The 24,665-nt window shown below is 40.6% G+C and overlaps 1 protein-coding gene across 2 annotated transcripts; it reads left to right on the top strand.

The window, feature by feature from the left end:
* Positions 1-1,641: 1,641 nt before the first annotated feature.
* Positions 1,642-24,609, top strand: c21h10orf67 (chromosome 21 C10orf67 homolog). Of its 2 annotated transcripts, none has more exons than XM_029704922.1 (16): positions 1,642-2,037; positions 2,325-2,445; positions 3,230-3,331; positions 3,442-3,516; positions 3,766-3,918; positions 6,077-6,224; positions 7,329-7,387; positions 7,544-7,609; positions 13,068-13,133; positions 18,403-18,522; positions 18,629-18,717; positions 18,974-19,039; positions 19,207-19,294; positions 19,984-20,064; positions 20,148-20,241; positions 23,078-24,609. In XM_029704922.1, exons 1-16 carry the CDS (start codon positions 1,952-1,954, stop codon positions 23,197-23,199), a joined length of 1,536 nt encoding a protein of 511 aa, XP_029560782.1. In that variant the 5' UTR covers positions 1,642-1,951; the 3' UTR covers positions 23,200-24,609. The 2 variants fall into 2 exon arrangements, with proteins under 2 accessions (XP_029560782.1, XP_029560781.1); XM_029704921.1 differs by having other exon boundaries at positions 3,188-3,331.
* Positions 24,610-24,665: the final 56 nt, after the last annotated feature.

Here is a 24,665-nt window from a genome sequence, read left to right as displayed (position 1 = left end):
CCATTATTTTCAAACATTAGCAAATGTGTCCCAAAATTAATCCTTTGTTCAAAACAAAAGTATTGGTTGAATAAATTATAAAAAAATGTAATCTCCAATGCATGGGGACATTTATTTTTTAATAAGACACACTTATATTTCCTGTAGTAGTCGTTAACCAGTGTTACTGAATGGAGACCCCCGTGTCGTTCTTCCTTAAAAATTTGACATTGTTCTGGGCTGCAGATGGCCTATTGTTCTCACCCAGTAAGGTCAGGAAAAATATGGACTCTGACAAGTTTCCCCTCAAAACCAACAGTTTGATAAAACAATAACAATAGATTTCAATTCTGTTTAAGTTAGTTAAACTTACAAATACTGTATGTGAACAACCATGAATACATAATACAATCTCTATGTATGTTGTGAAGTGTTGCTAAATAAGATGTTTGAGACAATTGCTTCAGTGGTGGTCAACCCCCACCCCCCACACATCCCTCCCCTGAGTCTCCACGGCGGTTAGGCTATATCCCTATTGACGTGTGTGGTATTGATCTTCAGTGTGATTCCATTCCAAAACCACATAGCTGTGAGGCACTGAATCTTAAAACAGAATATCTCAAACAAAGACTTCACATTCCAGAAAATAGGATTATATTCACTAGTAAACACAGAAAAACAAATAATAATACCATCACCTCCTATTCATTCGACTAAACTGTTTTTGATTAATTAAAGTGCCATACTGCCTGGCCCTCAGGGCAGACTCAGATGTACTGTAAGCAACGCTGTGTGAAAGGGGGAGGGGAGGAGACATACCTAGTCTGCTGCCTCTGTGACTGGCTATGGATGGGGCTTTACCAGGGGAATAGATTTCAGATTTAGGGATTATGTTGCTCAATCAGACTCTAAGAGATTATGCTATTTAGACAGACTAGGATATTAAAACTATTTAAATGTTTTTATATTGTGTGAAAACAATCCATTTTGTGATTAGAGTTTTTCCACTAATCTCAGATCCATTCAATTTTGAAATGTGTACAATTTAATTGGCCCTATTTTGCCCTATTTGGCTCAATTTCAATAATCAACAAAAATATGATGAACTGAAATTCACAAGAGTGGTAACAGTGAAGCCTGCCTGGATACAAATTGTTATGTTCACAGGAACAGAATGTTACACATTTGGAAAGGAGTAAATTATAGATCAAATAGTAATCTGAATCAATGAATGCACTCATCATACATTTGCACAAAAATAAGTGTCATCATCTGAAAGTTGCAGTTTCAAAGATTCATATTTTGATTATGCTGTTAACATCAGTTGGTTGTTATGAAGAAAACATTTTTTATTTCATTGGGGTCCCTCTGGTGCCCAAAACCTCTTCATGACGGTCAACCATAACCTGCACGCTAGACTGAACAAGCACTTGAGGTGGCGGTTTACACTAGTTACCACAGCCAAGTCAAAATTGGGTCAATATGGTAAAAATTCATGATAACAAAAACTAGCTTTTTAGGGTTAAGGTTAAGTAAGGTTTAAAATCACATTTTAAGAAGATAAATTGTAGAAATAGGCGGTGTTTATGACTTTGTGTTTGTGGTAACTAGTAACGACCCTTCATAGCAGTGCGTGTCAGTGTTGCGCGTGCGCAGGCAGATAGAACTCTGGTTAAAAGCCAGCTAGCTGGTTACAATGTAACGTAAAAAAATATATAATAATTGTTCGATAATCGTGGCTGGAGAGAGTTGACACGTCTACCATTCAAATAACTAGTCCAATGACAATTTAAAGTAAAGAAGATAGAAACAAGTAGAAAATCATACCTGCTCCTGATGAGAGCCAGTTTCCCAGTTGTGTCCAAGTTGCTATAGCAACACCATAATCTGGAGTGGCAAAGACAAACTAGCAAATCAGCTAGCTAGCTAGCAAGTGATTTTGAAACACAAAATCTGTCTGACATTCACGGTCATGAACCTCGCTATTAAACAAAAAAAGATGCGTATGAATGAGGACGAAGAGGAGCTATTTTCTAAAGAAATAGAGGAAATTCGCAAGTAAGTAGCTAGCTAATTCGCTAACGTTAGCCAAACAAGCTAGCTAGCTACAACTTTTTTCTGCCACATGTGCACATTCTAACGGTACCCAGCTATCTCTTGACTCTCAATATTGGTAACGTTAGCTATCTTGGTTATCTTATTGGGCAAGCACCTGTAAAAAAAAAAATATATATATATATATATATATATTTTTTTTTTAGAATGATTGACATTGTTTTCTCTACCTGTGTGTTTTTTTGTCTGTCTAATCTACCTGTTTGTCTGCTGCGGCGCCTAATGTGGAGGTTTTCACTGGGGAATCAATTGAGGGTGGGATTCTTTGGTCCAGATGCTTCTGTCCAAACCGATGTCTCAGAATTACCCACTGTCAAGTTACTATCTGACCACACTGCTGAACTTATAAAGGTAGGTTACTTTAGTTTGTACATTGCTTGCTTAAATAATAACTTTGTTTCTCCATACAATAAATGCACATGTTTATTACAAAATAAAGATGCAATTTATACAATCGAAAAGTTTATATTTTCAAACAACTCCAATTATTAGTATTATCCTTTTTGATTTGGCTATGTGCAAAAAAACACAGCAATCAGAAGAGCAACATAGAAAGTGAAATGCTTGGGTGACAGTGACTTGTGCATTCCTCTAGATTTGCTCAGTGTTTCAATTCACTCTGCATCCCCTTTCATCTCAAAATTCCTATAACTTTAGGCCTAAATGCATGGCTCTTATATCTCCCCAGTCCCCTGCTGAGAGGGCATATGGAGGCTTTGTTCTGGGGAATTTTTTTTAGCAAGGGCGCAGCAATGACTGCCCTTGCCTGCAGAGTTAAACAAATTGATTGGCAGGCTAGTAGATTTGTGGGGTATTCATCCTCCAAAGATTGAAAGTGATACCAATTCAACAAAGAAGGAACCGAAACAGTACAGTAGCTACTTCCTACTGATTCAAGCTTATTATTCTAGCTGCTGAGTTATACTTATGTCCCTTGTGCTTTAAAAGAGTACAGTCTTGATGTAGACTAAACAACATCTAGCTTACAGTATAAGAAGAAGATGCATTTCAGTTGATGAATTGTGCTGGAATGTGCTTTGGCTCAACATGCCTACATAAAAAATGTTGACTAACCTCCCCTTTTGTTTGTTAGAATATGGATACCCTGAAAAAAGATATTTTTTTGAAAATAAAGTTCGTACAGGCACACTATGAGTCCAAACTTCAGCAAGAGGCAGAGTCCTTGTATACCAGCATGAATGACAAAGTGAAGAGTTTGGAGAATCACCATAAGGAGGTGACATATATTTAATTTGTACAAATTATTTTGTTATATAAATAATTACCATGTTCTCAGTCAAATTGCATTATGCTTATAAACTAAACTAAACATATTGTTTCATACAGAAAGTAAAAGTTATTCGGAAAAGTTATCAACAACAATTCAATGATGCAATCCATGTGATCAGAGGCAGCTACAAGGTATGGACACATTAGGCCTAGTTGGTGTATTACAACACGAACATGTTTCACTGTGTATTGTCATAACTCTTATTGTATACCAAATACTAAAGAGCATTGCATGTGTGCATGTCTCTATCACCAAGTTTTTATAATGCTTTCAAAATATATTGACTGTGTATTTCAAGCATTTCGCTACACCCACAATAACACCTGCTAAACGTGTATGCGAACAATAACATTTGATTTGACTGTGTTGTTTTATTTCAGAATTACTACCTTAAAAAAGGAGAAAATGTAGCTGTTGTTGCTAGTGACACAGGGAGACTGAAAGATCTGATGAATGAGATCCAAGAGAAGAACTTGAAGATCAAGTGTATGAGTGAACAGCTGAGGGAATATGAGGAGAGAGTCTTCACAAAGGTAGGCTAGGATCAGTGTGTTCTTCACTTTGCCCACTTACTCTAGTGATGTGAGTCACATATTGTATTTTGTCTTGTAATATAGCCTAATTATATTCCAAATTAAGAAGTTAAAGAATGAAGAATATTCAAAGGTTCTGCTAGAGCTGCCAGTGGTGAACAATACGATTGTAGTTAATCATGGTTAGATTAAAATGCATTCAAGAGAGGGGTGGTGATATACACACCTTTTGTTTGACCAAAAGGTATTCATTTCTCATCAGTCTCTCATCACTCATACCTTTTATGTGGTGAGTGACACCCCCCCAGAAATCAACATTAATTAGATATTTAGTGTTACAAGGTGAGGTGTATTCCTCTAATTGCCTTGTTTTAATGAGCCTGGGCAGCCCCTCACTCTATCTCTTGAGTCCTCTCTCGCCCCTCAGTATTTTAGTTTTGTCCAACACAAGTGGGACTCTACTGTAGGCAGATGGCAGGGAGAGCAGTCACACAAAACCAGCCTCTCAAAGTGAAACAGATGACTGCAGCTCTGGAGAATCGCTCCTTTGTTCTTTGTGCTAATGAGAGTGGTCACGGCCATGGGAAAACCGCATGGCTAATCACTCGTAGTTACCACTCTACGGCAGATGGTGGAGCCAGAGGTAAAGGAAGTAGCGTTTCTTCTTCAATCGCAGTGGAAACAGTCACAGTCAGCCATGCAGTGTTTTGGGTTTTAGATACAGCTGTGTAGAGAGAAACAGAGACAGAGGGAACCCCCGTAAAACAAGAAAAACTTGTATTTATTGCTGTCACTCATAGTTAGGTAACTTTATCTTGGATGGGGGAGAGAGACGAGGGGATGGATGGTGTTTGGTGGTGCATGAAGAGGTGATCATTTGTTGATGCCGGTCGGGTCGGGGCTGGGCCAAGGTAGATGGAACGCTGCCCAGGCTGATTACAGAGAGGACCAACTGGGTAATCCTCTGGCATGACATGTAGCTTAGCCTAACGCGGCGTCAAAACTGAAGTGTCACACGCAACGCAAGAACTCCTAACCTTATAATCCCTCTAAATAGTATTTTCATTATTTGATTAACGCTGATACAGCATAATAGGTTAGTCCATAAAGTGCATGCAGTTCCTAATAATGTCAAGCTTATGAAGCATGGCTTTAACTATGTGTGTTTCCTTTTTAATTTAAATGTGTCTTTTGGCAAACCTGATTGTATTGGGTGGCTCTCTGTTACAAAAATCTATTGAATTCGCACAGTTTTGGCCTCATTCCAGCTGAAACAAAAAGGCATTCATATTATTTTAAAAAGTTAGATTTCTTTACTCAAATATGACCCCTGCTCACAAAAGTACTGTCTTCTTTCATTATAAAACAAGAGGAGGAAACAAAACAAGGGAAAAGCAGGGTGGGGGGGACCTTGAAGCTTTGAAAGCCTTTGAACGCCTGCACACTGCACAGTCCTAAGTGTGACAGGCATGCAAAAGCCCTGTTAATGTCCAGGGCATGAATGGTGGCTGCAGCACAAAGTGGAGAGGGCCAACTGCGTGGATATCACAGGAACCTGATGGGCTCCATGCGGCTCCCAGTCTGCAAACTTCACTGCTCTGACATGTGATGTGATCCTGGTGACACTGGCAGCGCTGCCACTGAGGGAAGACACAAAGGCAACAAGCCCCCCCCTGGAAGCTGTGCACTTTTCAAACCCCCTGGTGTTGCCCAACCATACTCCCCCAGTCTCCCCCCTTAGCCCTGCCTAGTTACAGGCAGCGGTTGTTAGAGACCAGGGCCCAGACCGTGGGTGGAAAGGCCCAGCTGCCGCTTTGGACTTCCAGAATAAATTGACCTGAATGACAGGGGCACGCAAACAGTATGATATGTATTATCCCTGTCAATAAAAATGTCCCCATGAATTATGGTCTTTGTATATAATGTACTGCCTTCTTTCTTCCGGGCAAAGAGGGGTGAAAAAAACTCATGGCCGGAGTTCTTTTTTGTGTGTCTCGGCTTTTTATTATTCAGGGGGAAATCGTAGGAGGCAGAAAGTTGTACGATTGCTTTGTTTCTGAAAAGGACTCATACTTGCCACGCAGCTTGAGCTGTGTGCCTTTTGTTTTGCGGATTAAAGAAAAAAGGTTAAAAAGGAGTTGTCATTTTTTTTCTTCAGATTAGCTGTGAGGCTGTGGATGACCCGGATAAAGAATGGCTGAGACAAGAGAATCAAAAGCTACAAGACGACATTGACTCCATGCACATTGTCATGGACCAGGTCCGCAATTCCTTGGAGGCTAAAGAGCAGCAGTTGGAAGATCTTGGTATTGTGGGGATTTTTTTCTTTTTTGTAACAAATCCTATTCCCTGCAGTTTTTTAAGATCTGCTTATTGAAATGTTATAGGATTTAAGATGTTAAGTCATAGAATCTGGACCATAAAATCCATATTGATGTAATTCTGTGACTCAATAACTATGTTGAACTGTTTAGTGTAATTGATAAATCTTTACTTTTTAACCCCATATGCAAACTTCCTACATCAATTGCCGTTTCAACTAGGCTCATCATGTGCCCCCTGCAGCAGATATTGTCTGGAAACATGAGCTAATAACTCACAGTTTGGCAGCCATTGGTCAGATTGTAATGTTTGGCCATCCAGTCCACAGTGTGGGAGTCCTTCAAGAGAAAGTAAACAGTGCACAGGTGTATTTTCAAGGATCAGCGTTTTATCTCTCTAAATGTTTGATGTTCATTAATTGCTTATGTAACTTAGGTAACCATCTGAATATGTTCCCCCGGATGTATAGATACAAACGGAGCACAAACATATCTCACCTGATAAAATGTGATAGCGCCAAGGCCTCCGTTGACTGCTACATGTTACAATTCATATCGGATGGGGTTTTGAAGAGGGCATATCTCATTAATATGACCTTAACCATGTTCTTAAAATGTGGTGTGTGGTGTCTGCCCAAAGAGCATCTCCTCTTTTATATGTCGTTCATTCAAATCAAGTAAGTGTTTTGTATGTGCTGTGACTAACTATAAGAGCTTTATCTGAAGAAGTTGGGTGCAAAGTTTGCAAACCCACACTTGGTTCTTGAACTTAGTGTTTTTAGGTCACCAGAGGAACAGTTGGTGGCAGGCCAAGCTCATCAAGGGTGGAATGCCAGGTCAGAACCCTGTCAGGACCTAGGCCACACTGGATTCAAGTGGACTTTCTCAGGCCACCGCCGTAACTCAATGGGACGTGGATGGACGTCATGTCACACTACTCTCTCAAACTCCAACAACCCTGTCTCTTAGGCCTACTCTCCCCTTCCACCCTATTCCTCTGATAGCCTAAAACCAAATGAAATTGGAAGTGTTTCCTGTCTCTTGCTATCCATCTCAGCTAACCAAAGTGCTCTTTTTACTTTTTTTCAGCACATAATCTAAACGATGTGAAAGCAAAGTTAGAGGACGAGAAAAAAGCCCTGCAAAAGGTACATGCAACAATGGTTATTTTGCAACTATGCATAAAGCAAAAAAATGTATGTACATGTAAAGCAAAAAGGATCACCATGCATTGTTTTGTATAAAGTGGAGCGAATTAGGAGAAATGCTTATGGTAACCCCCCTCCCCCCCATTTTAATTCTAGATGACCAGTGACTATGATCATCTGAAAGTACAACTCAGCATTGAGAAGGACTCCGCCAGAAAGAAGGTAAGCATCCTTTTCCCTGACACCAGTCTTTACGACCTCCAAGTGAGTCAATGTTGAATTTGGCTGGTGAGAAAACTATGTTTACAAAACATGTCTCAAAGTTCTCCACCCTCAACCCTGCCCATGCTGAACTGCTGTTCTATCCACATTACAAGGCCTGAGAGGCAATCTTCCTGGCAGTGTTTGCAGTCCACTCATATAGAGTGGGAAAAAAGCCTTGCTAGCATATGCCAGGTAAGACAAGAGCCCTGATAGATTTCAGTGCAGGTGAATGTTCTGTTAGTTTTGTCATCAAAATGAAGGATGCCGACACACTGCTGCGTCTCTCTTACTGTAAAGCAACTGGTAAGTGGAGGAAGACAATCTAAATGGTTTTATGAGGTATTATCAACCTTTCACTGAGAAAAAAAGGTTAATATTTGACAGTAGTGTGGTTTCATTGGCACAACATTTGGCGAATGGGCCTTGAAGGCCATGCTTTAATGTGATAGGATTATTTATCATTCTTTATTGATACTGTAAATGTAGATTATCTATTTAATAGTCATATGTGGTGTGAAAAATGGAATTCTGCCATATCATTTTACTGAATTGTGCTTGAAATGATAGAAATTGTACAAGTTCTACTATTCATGCCTGTCAACTCTTTTGAACAGCTCTGCCCTACAGTATATATTTATTGGTTATTTAAAGGGACTACCAGATGTCATATTGATTTGGTCAATGTAGAAAAATACATTCTTACAAAACAACTACACCCTTGGCTTTTTCATTTACAAAAGGTAGCAATCATTGCCCACAGAAATGGGTGACGTGGATTGTTGATAAAGCAAATATACCAGTCATAATTGTTTTTCTCAGCCACCTTCTCTTTTCACTTTAAAGATACTAATCAGCAGTGGTAGAATCTAAAAGCGAACACTTCCTGTGCTACTCTAGCACTCAATTTGGCCACTTCTAACACTTTATTGAATGCCTTGCCCTGACCCCATAGGGTTGCTAGGATACATAATTTGTATCTAATAAAAGTAAGTCTCACCTCATTGATTATTGTAATTAACTGTGTACCGATAAAAATTAAATATTCAATACATAAATTACATTGTATAAGGCATAAGTTATTTGTTAATTTGTCACAGAATACTTGAGATTTACTACAGGCCTTCTCCCTCTAATCATAGTTTTCTTTGGACATACAAAACAATTGTCCACCTGAAGGATGCATTATTAGTATTCAATAATAACCTAGAACATTTTGGGACCTGTAGGTGCAATGGTTGAAATAAAAGTGAACATCAGAGAAAGCACTCAGTAAAAGGAATCTGAACATATATACTGGGCTTCATCATAATCAAAACAACAGTAATTGGCGATCTTGGTCAGAGGATGATCACCATTAGAAATACAGAAACAAAAAAAGATTGTTTAGAGATCAAAAGTGTGACTCATTGACAGACCCTGTTCTTTTCACTTCAATAAACACCAAACAGCCAGGGATGAGTAGAGGTTAATGGTGTGTGGAGCAGATGGTGTGTATCCAAACTCCTTCTAAGGAGCAGCTTTAGTTAAAGACTTCTAATAAAGATGTCCTTAATGTAATTTCAATCATCAGTCAAAAGGATTATACATATTTAATGTAACAATTCAAATCCCCCTCTTTTCAAATGTCTTTGTTACCGGGCCTTTTGTACCCTTCCTGTGACTGACAAACTCAATGTTAAGTGCTACTATAGTGTTTATGCATAAAAATGTAAAATGGGGAAAAAAAGAGGACGTTTTTCACATTATTTTGGTGACTTTGATCAATGAAGCAGAACATTTGCTTCTTCCATAGCTGTAGGGCCCCAAGGGAGAGACTTCCAATGGGAGGCCAAAGCCTAGCCGCTGAAAGCCCAGCTGGGTGTAAACTTCAGCTACCCATCTCAAGACTCACTCCCTCATCCCTGAATGTCACAATGACATAGAACACTAACAGTACATTGGCTTGCATCAAGGATGAATTATACAAAACATCTATACTTGTAAGAACACCATTTTATTTGAACAAGAATGTATATGGAGCTATAAGTTGACATTTTCATCACGCAAAAGAATACAGATCTGTGCAAAAGCTACCGTAAAACTCATAATCTGCAGCACAATTACCTTTTAAGTGTGTGATAAGGAGAGGATTATTTAAGTTTAGTCAACTTAAGTTTAAACTGTGGGAGTCCATGGGATGCAACTGAAGCAATCAAGAGTTAGTGTTTGGAACTCGCATGTAATAATATGTCATCCTGACCCGTGTATTGCTCAGGCAAAAATGTTGCACACAGTATATGGAAGGGCACCATGGGTGTCACGCCCTGACAGCAGCCTTTTCCCACTGGGGTTTTGTGGGATCTTGTTTTTTTGGTTAATTGCCTGCGAGCACGCCATCTACTTCACGTTTCGTTTGTGCCTTATTGTTTTGTTGTTTTGACGGTGTTCATTTTTAATAAAGGAAAAATGTTCACCTACCACGCTGCACCTTGGTCTCCTTCTTACGACGTACGTGACAGAAGATCCCACCTAAAACGGACCAAGCAGCGTGGCCAGGAGGAGTGGACATGGGAGGAGATCCTGGACGGCAAAGGGCCCTGGACGCAAATTGGGGAGTATCGCCGTCCAAGGGAGGAATTAGAGGCAGCAAGAGAGGAACGGCGACAATACGAGGAATTAGCACAACAACGACGGAAGCCCGAGAGGCAGCTTCAAAAAAAATTGGGGGGGGGGGGGGGGGGCACACGGGGAGATTGGCGGAGTCAGGGTTTAGACCTGAGCCAACTCCCCATGCTTACCGTGGGGAGCGTGTGACCAGTCAGGCACCGTGTTATGCGGTGATGCGCACCGTATCTCCAGTGTGCGTTCACAGCCCGGTGCGCTCGTTGCATTCGCCGGGCTAAAGTGAGCATTCAGCCAGGACGGGTTGTGCCGGCTCAGCGCTCCTGCTCTCCAGTACGCCTCCTCGGTCCAGGATATCCTGCGCCAGCGCTACGCACTGTGTCGGTAGTGCGCCTTCACAGCCCAGTGCGTCCTGTGCCAGCGCCCCGCACTTGCCGGGCTAAAGTGAGCATCCAGCCAGGACGGGTTATGCCAGCCCTATGCTCCAGACCTCCAGTGCGCCTCCACGGCCCAGTATATCCTGTGCCAGCTCCGCGCACCCGGTCTCCAGTGCGTCTCTCCAGCCTGGTACGTCCTGTGCCTGCTCCACGCACCCGGCCTCCAGTGTGTCTCCCCAGTCTGGTGAGACCGGTTAAGGCTCCACGTACGAAGCCTCCAGTGATGATCCATGGTCCGAAGCCTCCAGTGATGATCCATGGCACGAAGCCTCCAGTGATGATCCATGGCCCGGAGCCTGTAGTGATGATCCATGGCACGAAGCCTCCAGTGATGATCCATGGCCCGGAGCCTCCAGTGATGATCCATGGCACGAAGGCTCCAGTGATGATCCATGGCCCGGAGCCTGTAGTGATGATCCATGGCACGAAGCCTCCAGTGATGATCCATGGCACGAAGGCTTCAGTGATGATCCATGGCACGAAGGCTCCAGTGATGATCCATGGCCCGGAGCCTGTAGTGATGATCCATGGCACGAAGCCTCCAGTGATAATCCATGGCCCGGAGCCTCCAGTGATAATCCATGGCACGAAGCCTCCAGTGACGATCCATGGCGCGGAGCCTGTAGTGACGATTCATGGCACGGAGCCTCCAGCGACGGTTTGCAGTCCAGAGCCTCCAGAGACGGTCTGCAGTCCAGAGTCTCTGGCGACGGTCTGCAGTTCAGAGTCTCCGGCGATGGTCGGCGGTCCAGAGCCTCCGGTGACGGTCGGCGGTCCGGAGCTTCCGGCGACGATCCACGGTCCCGAGCTTTTAGCGACAAACCCCGAAATAGAGTCGCCACCAAGGATGGCGGATCCGCGAGCAGAGCGAGGTCTACATCCCGCACCGGAGCCGCCATCGAGGCTAGATGCCCACCCGGACCCTCCCTTATTGAGTCAGGTTTTGCGGCTGGAGTCCGCACCTTTGGGGGGGGGGGGGGGGTACTGTCACACCCTGACCGTAGAGAGCCTTTTTATTTCTCTATTTAATTAGGTTGGGGTGTGATTTGGGTGGGCACTCTAGATTATGTATATCTATGTTTTTGTATTTCTATGTTGGCTTGATATGGTTCCCAATCAGAGGCAGTTGTCATTCGTTGTCTCTGATTGGGGATCATATTTAGGCAGCCTTTTCCCACTGGAGTTTTGTGGGATCTTTTTTTTCGGTTAGTTGCCTGCGAGCACGCCATCTACTTCATGTTTCGTTTGTGCTTTTTTGTTTTGTTGTTTTGACGGTGTTCATTTTTAATAAAGGAAAAATGTTCACCTACCACGCTGCACCTTGGTCTCCTTCTTACGACGGACGTGACAATGGGAGGAAGTCTTGTCCATGTCCCATAACCTTTTCACTGTGGCATACTGTGGGACCCTGTACCAATTCTAGGCCGGGTGGAATGTGGACAGTCATGAAAGCAGGGTAGCGATAGGTCAATCATACAGGCAGGTACAGTCTGGCATCTAGCTTACCCTGTCAGGGCTCTACAGTGCAACCATTTTGGCGTGTATGCTACAGTATTAGCTAGCTAACTAAGAACAGAGCCTGGTAACCACAGATGAAAGTTATCATAATCTTTGTGGGAACTTTACCAGTAGTATGCAAACATTTGGTGGCACAGAAAGAAAGGAAATGGAAGAGCTTTTTCAGGGGATGTAGCTAAGATTCATGATATAGGCCTTATATAGACTATATCTCAATCTTAAAAATCTATTCTTCTGCTCCTAAACCCAGTGCTTTGTCATTGCTGGAAATTCTTATCATTAATACCCCAAGTATGTTTTGATTGTGCTCTTATATTTATTTGTGTGCTCCTAAGATCTTTTACTTAAGAGCAACTGTGCTCCTTGTAAAAAATGTCAGCGTAGAACCCTGCCTGTGGATCCTGTCTTGCTCTACCCACATTATTGTTGTGCTGAATGATCTTTGTGTCCACCCACAGTGTCTTTAGAGGGCTCTTCATTCAATGCAACTGAAGAAACTTATATCCTGGGTGTTGATTTTACACAATAGCATTTAACAAACACCTATCAAGGAATCAAGGCCTTCAGTGTCCTTTTTAACTAAATTGAATCATTTTCATTGGCATCATTTAAAAAAAAATTAAGTGCTTTATCACTAAAATCATTATCTGCAAAAGTACTTAATGAACAAACCACAGTGTCATCATTATACTCTCGTAATCTCTTCAGATGATAATCATGTGTTGCTAATGAATGATATTCAATGAATTTCTCAAGACTAAATCGATAAACCATTTGGTACTGTTTTATCATTCAGAAAATGTATTTTAAGGAAAATAGGATTGTTTTCTCTGTAACAACCTTGTTTATTCATTTCACAGATGAAGTCGCTAAAACAAGAGCTAGAAAAAGAAACACAACTCATTGAAGACTTCCGGAAGAGTGAGGTAAGTAACTGACATGACCTGGCTGCACACGTTTCGCGAGTCGTGGAAGCCACCATTATATTTCCAAATTCCCTACAGGTAAAAACGTGCCACGGTCAAGTGCTGCTATCAGTGTCAGGATGTTTAAAAGTCTGGGTCTCTCCAGTGAAGGACAGTTAGTCCATCAGTGCAGACATTAGGCTCATAAAGCAAAGAGAGGGGATAATGTGCGCACGTGTTGTCTCTGTCCTATTGATTTTAGCCATGGGAGTTGGGTTAAAATACAACCTGTTCCACATAAGTCAACAGCGAAGTGAAATCATCAACGAAGTGTCTGTCGTGGCACTATTTTGAGACGACACAAGGAATGTGTAGGCAATGCCTTTTATTTCGGTTTCCGAAACGTAAAACAAAAAGTGCTGAATGTTGCAACTTTAAAGCCCTGCAGCCTCATTATAGCATAACACCATATTGCTTCTACACTCACATTACTACAGCTGGATTTATTGAAAGCACAAAATCTATACTTTGTTATAATTGTTCTAAATAATTTTGACACCAAGCCTTGATACCCCCCTCCCTACACACACACACCTACCTACCTCACCACCGCTACTATATTGACTATAGAGTTTACTCAACAATAAAGCTGAAGCACTTCAGCTATATATCACTCCCACTTTTGCTTATTCATCCCTTGGTCTGGGGGGAGGATGGGTATGATTCTGTCAACACACTGACCACATAGAGCCAGACTCTGTGTGTGTGTGTGTGTGTGTGTGTGTGTGTGTGTGTGTGTGTGTGTGTGTGTGTGTGTGTGTTTGTGTGTGTGAGAGAGAGAGAGAAAGGGAGAGAGAGAGAGATGCATGCAGCTGACACAACACGCTGATGGCTGGAGTGGATTGGCTAGCCTGATTTAATGGACAGCCACAATGAGTGGTTGAAATTCCTCTTCATAAACAATGACTTAACAATACAGGGACCATAGTGCCTGACCATTATGGATCTGTCAAGTTTTTTCTGGAAAATATGTACTGTCTCATCCTACTCAGGGCCATGGTCTACCAGTTGACAAGTTTGCTCTGGGTCCTGCTATTTTATATGGATTCAGTGCAATGAGCTGAGTTGTCTGTTAGGCACCAAAAGTCATACAAGACGATTTTTCTGGGAGTTTTTCTCAGTACCTGAATGGTTATAAAAGAAAGAAAAATCAATGATGATCAAACTGGAAAATGTTATGGATTTACAGTTGAAGTCGGAAGTTTACATACACTTAGGTTGGACTCATTAAAACTTGTTTTTCAACCACTCCACAAATTTCTTGTAAACAAACTATAGTTTTGGCAAGTCGGTTAGGACATCTACTTTGTGCATGACACAAATAATTTTTCCAACAATTGTTTACAGACAGATTATTTCACTTATAATTCACTGTCTCACAATTCCAGTGGGTCAGAAGTTTACATACACTAAGTTGACTGTGCCTTTAAACAGCTTGGAAAATTCCAGAAAATTATGTCATGGCTTCAGAAGCTTCTGATAGGCTAATGGACATCATTTGAGTCAATTGGAGGTGTACTTGTGGATGTATTTCAAGGCCTACCTTCAAACTCAGTGCCGCTTTGCTTGAGATCATGGGAAAATCAAAAGAAATCAGCCAAGACCTCAGACAAAAAATTGTAGACCTCCACAAGTCTGGTTCATCCTTGGGAGCGATTTCCATACGCCTGAAGGTACCACGTTCATCTGTACAAACAATAGTACGCAAGTATAAACACCATGGGACCACGTAGCCGTCATACCATTCAGGAAGGAGACGCGTTATGTCTCCTAGAGATGAATGTACTTTGGTGCGAAAAGTGCAAATCAATCCCAGAACAACAGCAAAGGACCTTGTGAAGATGCTGGAGGAAACCGGTACAAAAGTATCTATATCCACAGTAAAACGAGTCCTATATCGACATAACCTGAAAGACCGCTCAGCATGGAAGAGGCCACTGCTCCAAAACCGCCATAAGAAATCCAGACTACGGTTTGCAACTGCACATGGGGACAAATATCATACTTTTTGGAGAAATGTCCTCTGGTCTGATGAAACAAAAATAGAACTGTTTGGCCATTATAACCATCGTTATGTTGGAGGGAAAAGGGGGATGCTTGCAAGCCGAAGAACACCATCTCAACCGTGATGCACGGGGGTGGCAGCATCATGTTGTGGGGGTGCTTTGCTGCAGGAGGGACTAGTGCACTTCACAAAATAGATGGCATCATGAGGATGGAAAGTTATGTGGATATATTGGAGCAACATCTCAAGATATCAGTCAGGAAGTTAAAGCTTGGTCGCAAATGGGTCTTCCAAATGGACAATGGCCCCAAGCATACATGCAAAATGGCTTAAGGACAACGAAGTCAAGGTGTTGGAGTGGCCATCACAAAGCCCTGACTTCAATCCTATAGAAAATTTGTGGGCAGAACTGAAAAAGAGTGTGCGAGCAAGGAGGCCTACAAACCTGACTCAGTTACACCAGCTCTGTCAGGAGGAATGGGCCAAAATTCGCCCAACCTATTGTGGGAAGCTTGTGGAAAGCTACCCGAAACGTTTGACCCAAGTTAAACAATTTAAAGGCAATGCTGCCAAATAGTAATTGAGTGTATGCAAACTTCTGACCCACTGGGAATGTGATGAAAGAAATAAAACCTGAAATAAATCATTCTCTCTACTATTATTCTGACATTTCACATTCTTAAAATAAAGTGGTGATCCTAACTAACCTAAAACAGGGAATGTTTACTAGGATTAAATGTCAGGAATTGTGAAAAACTGAGTTTAAATGTATTTGACTAAGGTGTATGTAAACTTCCGACTTCAACTGTATATGGTAAGGTATTCTTGTTATGGCCTGGTGCTTTATCCAAGCTGCTGAGGCTGGCTGTAGGCTACATCCTGTTGTTACGGATTAACACCTACGACTTTTCTCCCTTTCTAAAGACAATGAGTTTCTGAAAGGTGACAAGAAGGCCTTCCTTTCTTTTTCTCTCAAACTAAGAAGAATGGAAACCCCATCCTGACATCCTTGTCTTAACTAGACTAACAACACAGCTATAATACACCCACCACTCAATATGGCAAATCTTAGTCTTTCCCTATTCATTCATTTCCACATAGGAACCAACTGGCTCTCTGTCTCAAGCCTTTATAATGAAACCTGAGTTAGTCCTTCAGATTATGGGAACATACTCTTAAAGACACAATATGTAACATTTTCTGCTGTTCAATGAGCATTTAAAGGAATAATTATTGAGGAATATAACTTAACGCTTTTATGAGCATACATATCCCCAGCCCCACCCCTCTGCTTACAGAACAAAGTGGCAGGGTTAGGCTATTGATATTACAGATGCCATTTTGATACAAAAGACAACCAGATATGTCTTGAGAGTCACAATTTGGTCTTTGAGGACTCTCAATTTCTTAAGAAAAGCCGATGTCCAGCAGTGACCTGACTTGACCTGACCTTCACACGCCCCAGACCATGTGCACTAAATCAGCTAACATGGCCATTCACAATGCTGCCTTAGGTTCTGATTATAACGGCCACTAGTTTGTTTAAAGCAACCATTGTTAGACCTGAGTTAGTGGGATGACTCAAAACATAGGGCCCCCCAGAGCCATATATATAGAGAGAGAGTTCGGCAAGGTTTTAGAACGGCTGCCATGTTAGCTCCTGTATTCTCGGAATGTTGGTGATATAACAACACGAGCGCCACAGACAATTCCCTATAAAATGAACCTCTGTAAACAAGCAAAACTGAGCAGCGATTTTAAGACATTTTTATTGATTCATGATCATGTGTATCCAAGTTTGTTCTGTGTTGTGGTGTCAACATATTGCATGTCTACTTTCACTGGATATCTTCATAGGTGTTCTAAAAACTATCAGAAATAAAAAGCACAATGCGTTTATAGCAACAGCTATAGAGGAGAAAGTGGCGTTCTCGGAACATTCAGACAGAAACCTCATTAGCCCAACTCTCTCTCTCGCTCTCTCTCTCGCTCTCTCTCTCTATATATATATATAGGATAATGTGTATACACTACTGTTCAAAAGTTTGGGTTCACTTAGAATTGTCCTTGTTTTTGAAAGAAAAACAGCTTTTTTGTCCATTTAAAATAACATCAAATTGATCAGAAATACAGTGTAGACATTGTTAATGTTGTAAATGACTTTTGTAGCTGGAAACGGCTGATTTTTAATGGAATATCTACATAGGTGTACAGAGGCCCATTATCAGCAACCATCACTCCTGTGTTCCAATAGCACGTTGTGTTAGCTAATCCAAGTTTATCGTTTTAAAAGGCTAATTGATCATTAGAAAACCTTTTTGCAATTATGTTAGCACAGCTCAAAACTGTTGTTCTGATTAAAGAAGCAATAAAATTGACCTTCTTTAGACTAGTTGAGTATATGGAGCATCAGCATTTGTGGGTTCCATTACAGGCTCAAAATGGCCAGAAACAAAGAACTTTCTTCTGAAACTCATCAGTCTATTCTTGTTCTGAGAAATGAAGGCTATTCCATGCGAGAAATTGCCAAGAAACTGAAGATCTCGTACAATACTGTGTACTACTCCCTTCACAGAACAGCGCAAACGGGCTCCTACCAGAATAGAAAGATGAGTGGGAGGCCCTGGTGCACAAGGAAAAGTACATTAGAGTGTCTAGTTTGAGAAACAGACGCCTCACAAGTCCTCAACTGGCAGCTTCATTAAACAGTACCCGCAAAACACCAGTCTCAACGTCAACAGTGAAGAGGCAACTTCGGGATGCTGGCATTCTAGGTAGAGTTGCAAAGAAAAAGCCATATCTCAGACTGGCCAATAAAAAGAAAAGATTAAGATGGGCAAAATAACACAGACACTGGACTGTTTCTCAAACTATACACTCTAATGTACTTGTCCTCTTGCTCAGTTGTGCACTGGGGCCTCCCACTCCTCTTTCTATTCTAGTTAGAGACAGTTTGTGCTGGCTCTAAACCTATCAATGTTACATTGAGCTGGGTGATATGCTGTAATAGAAATGCTCATGAAAAAATAATTGTCCTCCCTTGTCTTAAACGGCAACGACCGCACAGTACTGTGTGACTCTGGGGCCCCCCATTTTTAAATTGAGTTTGAAAATGGATAAAACACACAAGGGCCTCCAGAATCCTATTGTTCCTTTTTTCGCAACTGATGGTCAAGGGATAACAATGTGAGTTACCAAAACTGAATAGCCATGTTTTTATTTCAGAAACGTGCTGTGGAAAAGGAAGTTAATGAGAAATTGAGTGCAGAGAAGGAGAAACAAAAAAGAGAAATGCTTGCTCAGGAAGTCGTCTTAAAAGCTCAAGCAGCGGAAAAACAGCCTGTGGTAAGATTTGCTCTCCTCAATATCCATACATGACATGATTTATACTAAGCAGGAGAAGAAAACCACTGAACACATGATTGGAATCTTCACTAGTTTATTTCTATAGTTTCAGGTTGCTGAAGGGGGGGAGGAGTTGATCCAACAACTTAATGAGCTGAAAAAGATGGAGACCTTACAGAAACAAGATATAGAGAAGTATGTATCTACTTTATCTAATCTCATTTTGGGTTGGAAAGAAGGGACATGAATAGGTTAGACAATTACATGTTATAATGCATTATCTACTAGTATTACAGTGTTGATGATTGCAGTGTTAAAGATCAGCCTTGATATAACATTTATAGTAGGATCACCTACCACGCTAATCTCAGTGCATGTCAGACTCCGTGCATCTGGCTCAACATGGGATTTAATTCGCTCACACTGTATTTTACTTTGTTGTTTACCAAAGACTCCAAAAGCAGTTGTTTCGCTGTAACGGAATATGGGAAAAGAAATTTGAGATTCTGAAGGCGAGGTATGTATGAATGTGTTTTAACTTTGATTTAGCGCATAGCAAATTGATCATAGAATGTCATTTGCATCTTTTATTCAATAAAAAAACATTGAGCCAGTTGACATTTTGTTTAATTATATTGAAATGTTGTTTTTGAGCAAATGTTTCTCTCAAACATCCATTGGAAGTTTCCATGCCATCAAAGATGAGATGTTCTTGCGACAGACGTTACAGCGGCAGGCAGCTTCACTGCAACATGCCTCAGTCAACTACATGGTGAGGAACAAAGCATTCATAATGAGATTTTAGGATGGATTTTTAGGGATAGTGCATGTAAAGATGTATATTAATACATTTGGATAAAGGTAAGGGCAGTACAGTGATCTGAAAAGAGAATGTAGTAGGGATACAGTACATTTCACTGAGTATAAAATTCAAACCATTACATGGGCTTTGGCATCATTTTTGTCAGCCAATTCCATGGCTCAATCACCAGAGGAAACCAAAACCTGTCTAATACACACACACTCACTCACTTATTCACTCACACATGCACACACACACCCAGTCTTGTTTTTCACATGGGTACATCAGAGCACACAGATCAGAGTTTAAAAGGTGCAGCCCCATGTAGCCCCTCATTTAGTTCTCAATTGGATGTTGCTTAAGAATATTTATAGGTTTGGGTCCGGCTTTTTTGATTGTTTCCCCCTCTTTTCCACACATGGCTGTTCACCATGAGCAGTCAATCATTAGAAAGACAGTTAAGATGAAAGCTAAAGATGTTTCTCTAAAAGCTCACTGGTGTCAAGATTCTAATGCTCTGGATGTGAGCTGCACAGTGCTATACACTGATCGCACTGTAAACCTATCACTCTAAGCATCAATGCAACCAATTGCATACAGTAGCCTGCTCCAATTATAAGGATATCTTGTATTATGAATGTCTATTTTATTTCCTGTAGATGGACAGTGCTGGTTCTTACCAAAGTCCTGTGTACAATGGATTCAAAATGCCGAGCAGCTATGCCACAGGGACACTTCTGGTTTGTATCAAAAGAAAAAGGCAGAAATGTATTCTAACTTCTTGTGTGTTGGATTCTTCAGCTAAACGTGTTTTCTGTGTCAGCCCAACATAGGTACTGGAGGTTTTCAGAAGATGGACAGGACCGGTGAGATCATGGACATCAGTGTGTTGAGTGGCAGAAGAACAGATTGTTCAGGTAACTCATTTAACCAACCACTAGGACCAAATCCTAACCTGAGACATGCATTCATAACTCGAACTTTGAAGCTTAAGTTCCATTGTCATTGATGCAAGTATGGGCTTCTAATGTTTGGATTCAGCCCCAACATGTCAAATAAGAAATGACCTAAATACCTTTAGAAAAGACATTCAGGAATGGATTATTTCAGTATCCCTGAAGGTGTATTGTTTTCAATAAAGAGACATGGTTACTACCTATATACAAAGACCTATATTTACTGTCCCAACACACAGTGTAACTTGCCTGATGAAAAATTACTTTGAGTTCATATAGATACATGTCCATTTGCCTTTGGAAATGGATTACATATGTATAGGATTGGGATCCCTTGTTAATGTGGTATCGGGAGTGACAGAAACAGGAATTAACCTGGCAAAACTCCCTTTAATCTTCCTGTTTGTGCACTATTGACTTTCTGATAATTGGGATCCCCACTAATGAGCTTAGCAGACATGACTAGGCTAGATAAGTAGGAGGCTTAATTCCTTCTGTCAATATGAAAGCTCTCTCTCAGACACAACTATCTGACGCACAGAAGCCAACAAATTAATCTGATAGATTACTCTGTCGTCCTGCTGAAATATGTAGCCTAAACAATCCAACAACCTAAGAAAATATGTCTGTGTCATTAGGACTAGCTACTTCCTCCTTTCCCTTGAACACTTTTTAATGTCACAGATATGATATTATTCAAATGTCTTAGACAGCCCACTGTGTAACTTTTGGTTAAATGTATCCATTCAAATTCGATAGCAAACATGGATATACATTTTATAATTCATAGTTTATTATGATTAGCTGTATAACTGTTAGTTGTAGTTGTGTTAATTCATGTTTTTAGTGATTTTATATCAGGTAATTTATTTGTATATTGGTAATTTCATTTGTATGTTCTGTGAGGTTTTATGACTTGGTCTAGCTCTGTCCAAGTGTCCATTGATACAGACCTAGCTTTGTGTGAGAGGTCCAAAGGGCCCGCTGATGCAATAGCGTAGAGTCAACATGGCTGACAAACAGCATGGTGGAGGGTGACAAAGTTGAAAAGCCACTGGTCTTCAGACCGATTGGTCTGTGGGCAATGACCTCTACATCATGCATCCAGCCCCTGACTAAACCATGGGAATTTAGCCCATAGATCACCATTGACACTCCATAATTGAAACATTGGAGATAAGGCACCAGCCAGCATACAGGTCTTGATACTTAGTAAGAGTTGGCAAACACTGTTGTCACACATCAGATTATGTTTATTCTGTGGGTCAGTAATCTAAGATGGTCTGAATGATTTGGGCCCTATATTGCACGCTCGTGCTCTGTGTCGTGCTCTTTGATTGCTGACCAGTTGAGTGGAAAGGGTTCACATACTGAGTAAGTGGTGGGCTTCCAATACACAAGGAACTTATATTAAATTGCTCATAATACAGGCTAAGCTTTAGGCAGTGATTTGAAATGTTTGTATAATTGTTGATCATGTCTGTCACTTATACATTTTAAATAGGCCTAACTGTAGTTGTTCTTATTAATAGAAATTCATATTATATTTATGCATATTGCTTTAAACATACTTTTGTCATTATTAGCAATAAGGACCCAGTGTTTGCTTGTAATCTGTATAACATTCCAAGAACATTTTAATCTAAACACATACAAGTTAATGGTATCTAAAACAAAATTTGAAAAGGGTACACATTTTATATTTTTATGGCAAGCTGTTTTAAAATGCTAAGTGAATTTACCCAAAAAAATATCTTCAAAAAAGGGTTGTTAGAAGAACATACAAGGCTAATACATTTTGCCCGTCTTTGTCAGTGAATACGTCTGGCCCCCATATGCTTCAGTACAAAGCTATGTGAATAAGGCATTTACAAACCCAGGCCTACCGCATTAAACTCTATTACAATCTTTGTTCATGGTAAGTTATCAGTCTCAATTAATCAACTTCAACAATGGGAATTGTGATGTGTTCAAGCACCCTGAAACCTCTAGGTCAGTAGAAGGGCACATCAGAGCCCCGTTCTCAATTCAGCATCCTTTTCATTTTATTGCCTTTTCCAAGTCTTAAAACATTGTTTACCTATATACAATTTTCATATTTGAATAACTACTACAAATAGAAGCAAGCAAATAAACCAAAAAAGATTAGAGAAAGAGCCAAAATGTTCTTTATTCAAGGGGCTCATTGGCTTTCTAGTTAATAAAAAGTATCCTAGTCACTCCCTAAGGACCATGTCCTCTGTGCTGCAATGTGAATGGTATTGTTATGGCCATTCCTCTGCTGTTGAAAGGGGGTAACCACTGGTTTGATTCAGTTACACGGTTTAGTAAAGTTCCCCCTCCCACTGCCTTGGGGTGTATGGAGCGTCCGTGACCTGTTTAGAATTGGCCAGGGAGATGTCATGTTGCCCCTCCCATGGGCAGTACCCAAATTCATGTTATTGGTAAAAAAAATTACTTGGGATGGTGAAACCACTGCTTTTGAATCAGAATTTGTTGAACCGGACAAGAAAAATACACATTGTAAAGGTGGGAATCAATCCACAAGGATGGATCAATAGTCCAGACTAAAAGTGTCAATGATCTTTGAAATAAGAAATAATACCCCAAAAAATGTAAACATTTGTGAAATGCTTTACTGCACACATTGAGTTTCGTTGCAAGATTATACATCCTTCTCATGTCATCCTGCAGGTTTAGAACAATGATAATATCAGAATCATAATGACAGTTGTTTTAACGGTTTAACTTACAGCCCATGATGCCAATATAGTAATGCCACATTATTTTATTCTAGAATCCCAGATGGAATCAGGAGATGAAGAGGAGCTGTGTGGAATTCTTCCTCTTCCTTGCCCTCTGTCCCATACCAGGCAAACAGCATCCCTCACATCTGCAATCTGCACCCCTTCAAAATGACAAACCTATACCAACATTTATGCTTTACAGACAATTAAACAAATTAGAAAGTTACATACATATCTGATGCATTTCAGTAGCCTAAGGCTGCATTTACATAGGCAGCCCAGTTCTGATCTTTTTCCCACTAATTGGTCTTTTGACCAATCACATCAGATCTTTTCACATCAGATCTTTTTCAGAGCTGATCTATTGGTCAAAAGACCAATTAGTGAAAAAAGATCAGAATTAGCCTTCCTAATTTTTCTCTCTGCCCCATGCAATATGTGTACAGTTGCAGTAAATCAGCTTTAAAACAGCAAGAATTTCTTTCATCCTCATTGGCAAAATGTGTAGAATTGTAGGAAGTTAAGTTTTTTTGTGGGGGGGGGCTTGCTCAGACCTTGCTTGGGGGGCCCGCGAAACTGTGGTACACCACTAATCCAGCCAGCCACATCTCACTTTCCCAGGCTGCATTCAGAAAAAAAGCCAAACCCCCACAGTCCGCTGCTGCAGGCCCCTTTCATGCCAAACCTCATGACATTAAACGACAGGCTTATAATCAATTAGCAATTTCTCCTTCAATTGGATGTCATTTATTACTGATGATGGTTAGAATATGACTCTCTTTCACTGTCCCACAGTCCTCTTTATAAACATTATGTGATTATACATTAACTCCTTGTTATTTTCAACAGTCCATCATTTGGTGACTTTAATAAGACACTTTTACATTCTAGCCGGTCATTCAGTAAAACACTATGGGCTGTAGGGTAACCATGTTGTCATAGAAACTGCTGGCATATATATTATGTCCCTTAAAAGTCTCAGGAGGGTTTCTTACTCGGGACGTTTGCCTCTTTCAGAGCTTCTGCATTGGTTGTAAGACAACAAAGTGGGGAATTTTTGTTGGACTTAAAGTAATTGCTTTCATTAAATGCTGGATAAATAGAAATTGCTGGTATGGTGGAGTCCAGCAGAGTTTCAGCATACAGGGTTAATCAGAGTAAGTGCTGGCTGGAAACCTTCCCAACACCATGGCTCTCAGCCATCTTTTAACAAGTCCCCAAGTTTATGGTCACTTAGTACAACTACTCAGTTCAAGCTTTACCATTTGATTCAACTCTTTGGAATAGAATGTGAAAAACTGATTGTTTATAGCACAAGTTGAATAGACCCACTGTCTGCAAGTTATACAATCCCTTCAAATTATAATAATATATGTATTTGTCATTATTGATTTACACCTTGCACCATCTTTTACTCAACCTGTATAGTCTACTTTCCTGAATATCTTTGAAGTATATATGGTAACTTTTTGTAAATATATACCAGTTCTTCCATTAAAATATTATCAGAATGTAAACCCGAACTTCTTGTCTTTTGAAATGTAACCATTTTGTTTTCACATAAAGCTGAATTTATCCAAAACGTTTTGTGCCACTTGAATCTCAGCTGCATTTGTCTTGCAAATGCATCCCTGCTGC

This window comes from Salmo trutta, chromosome 21 (assembly GCF_901001165.1).
Source record: "Salmo trutta chromosome 21, fSalTru1.1, whole genome shotgun sequence".
In the NCBI taxonomy this organism is placed as follows: Eukaryota; Metazoa; Chordata; class Actinopteri; order Salmoniformes; family Salmonidae; genus Salmo; species Salmo trutta.
This window is presented reverse-complemented; position numbering and strand designations above follow the sequence as displayed.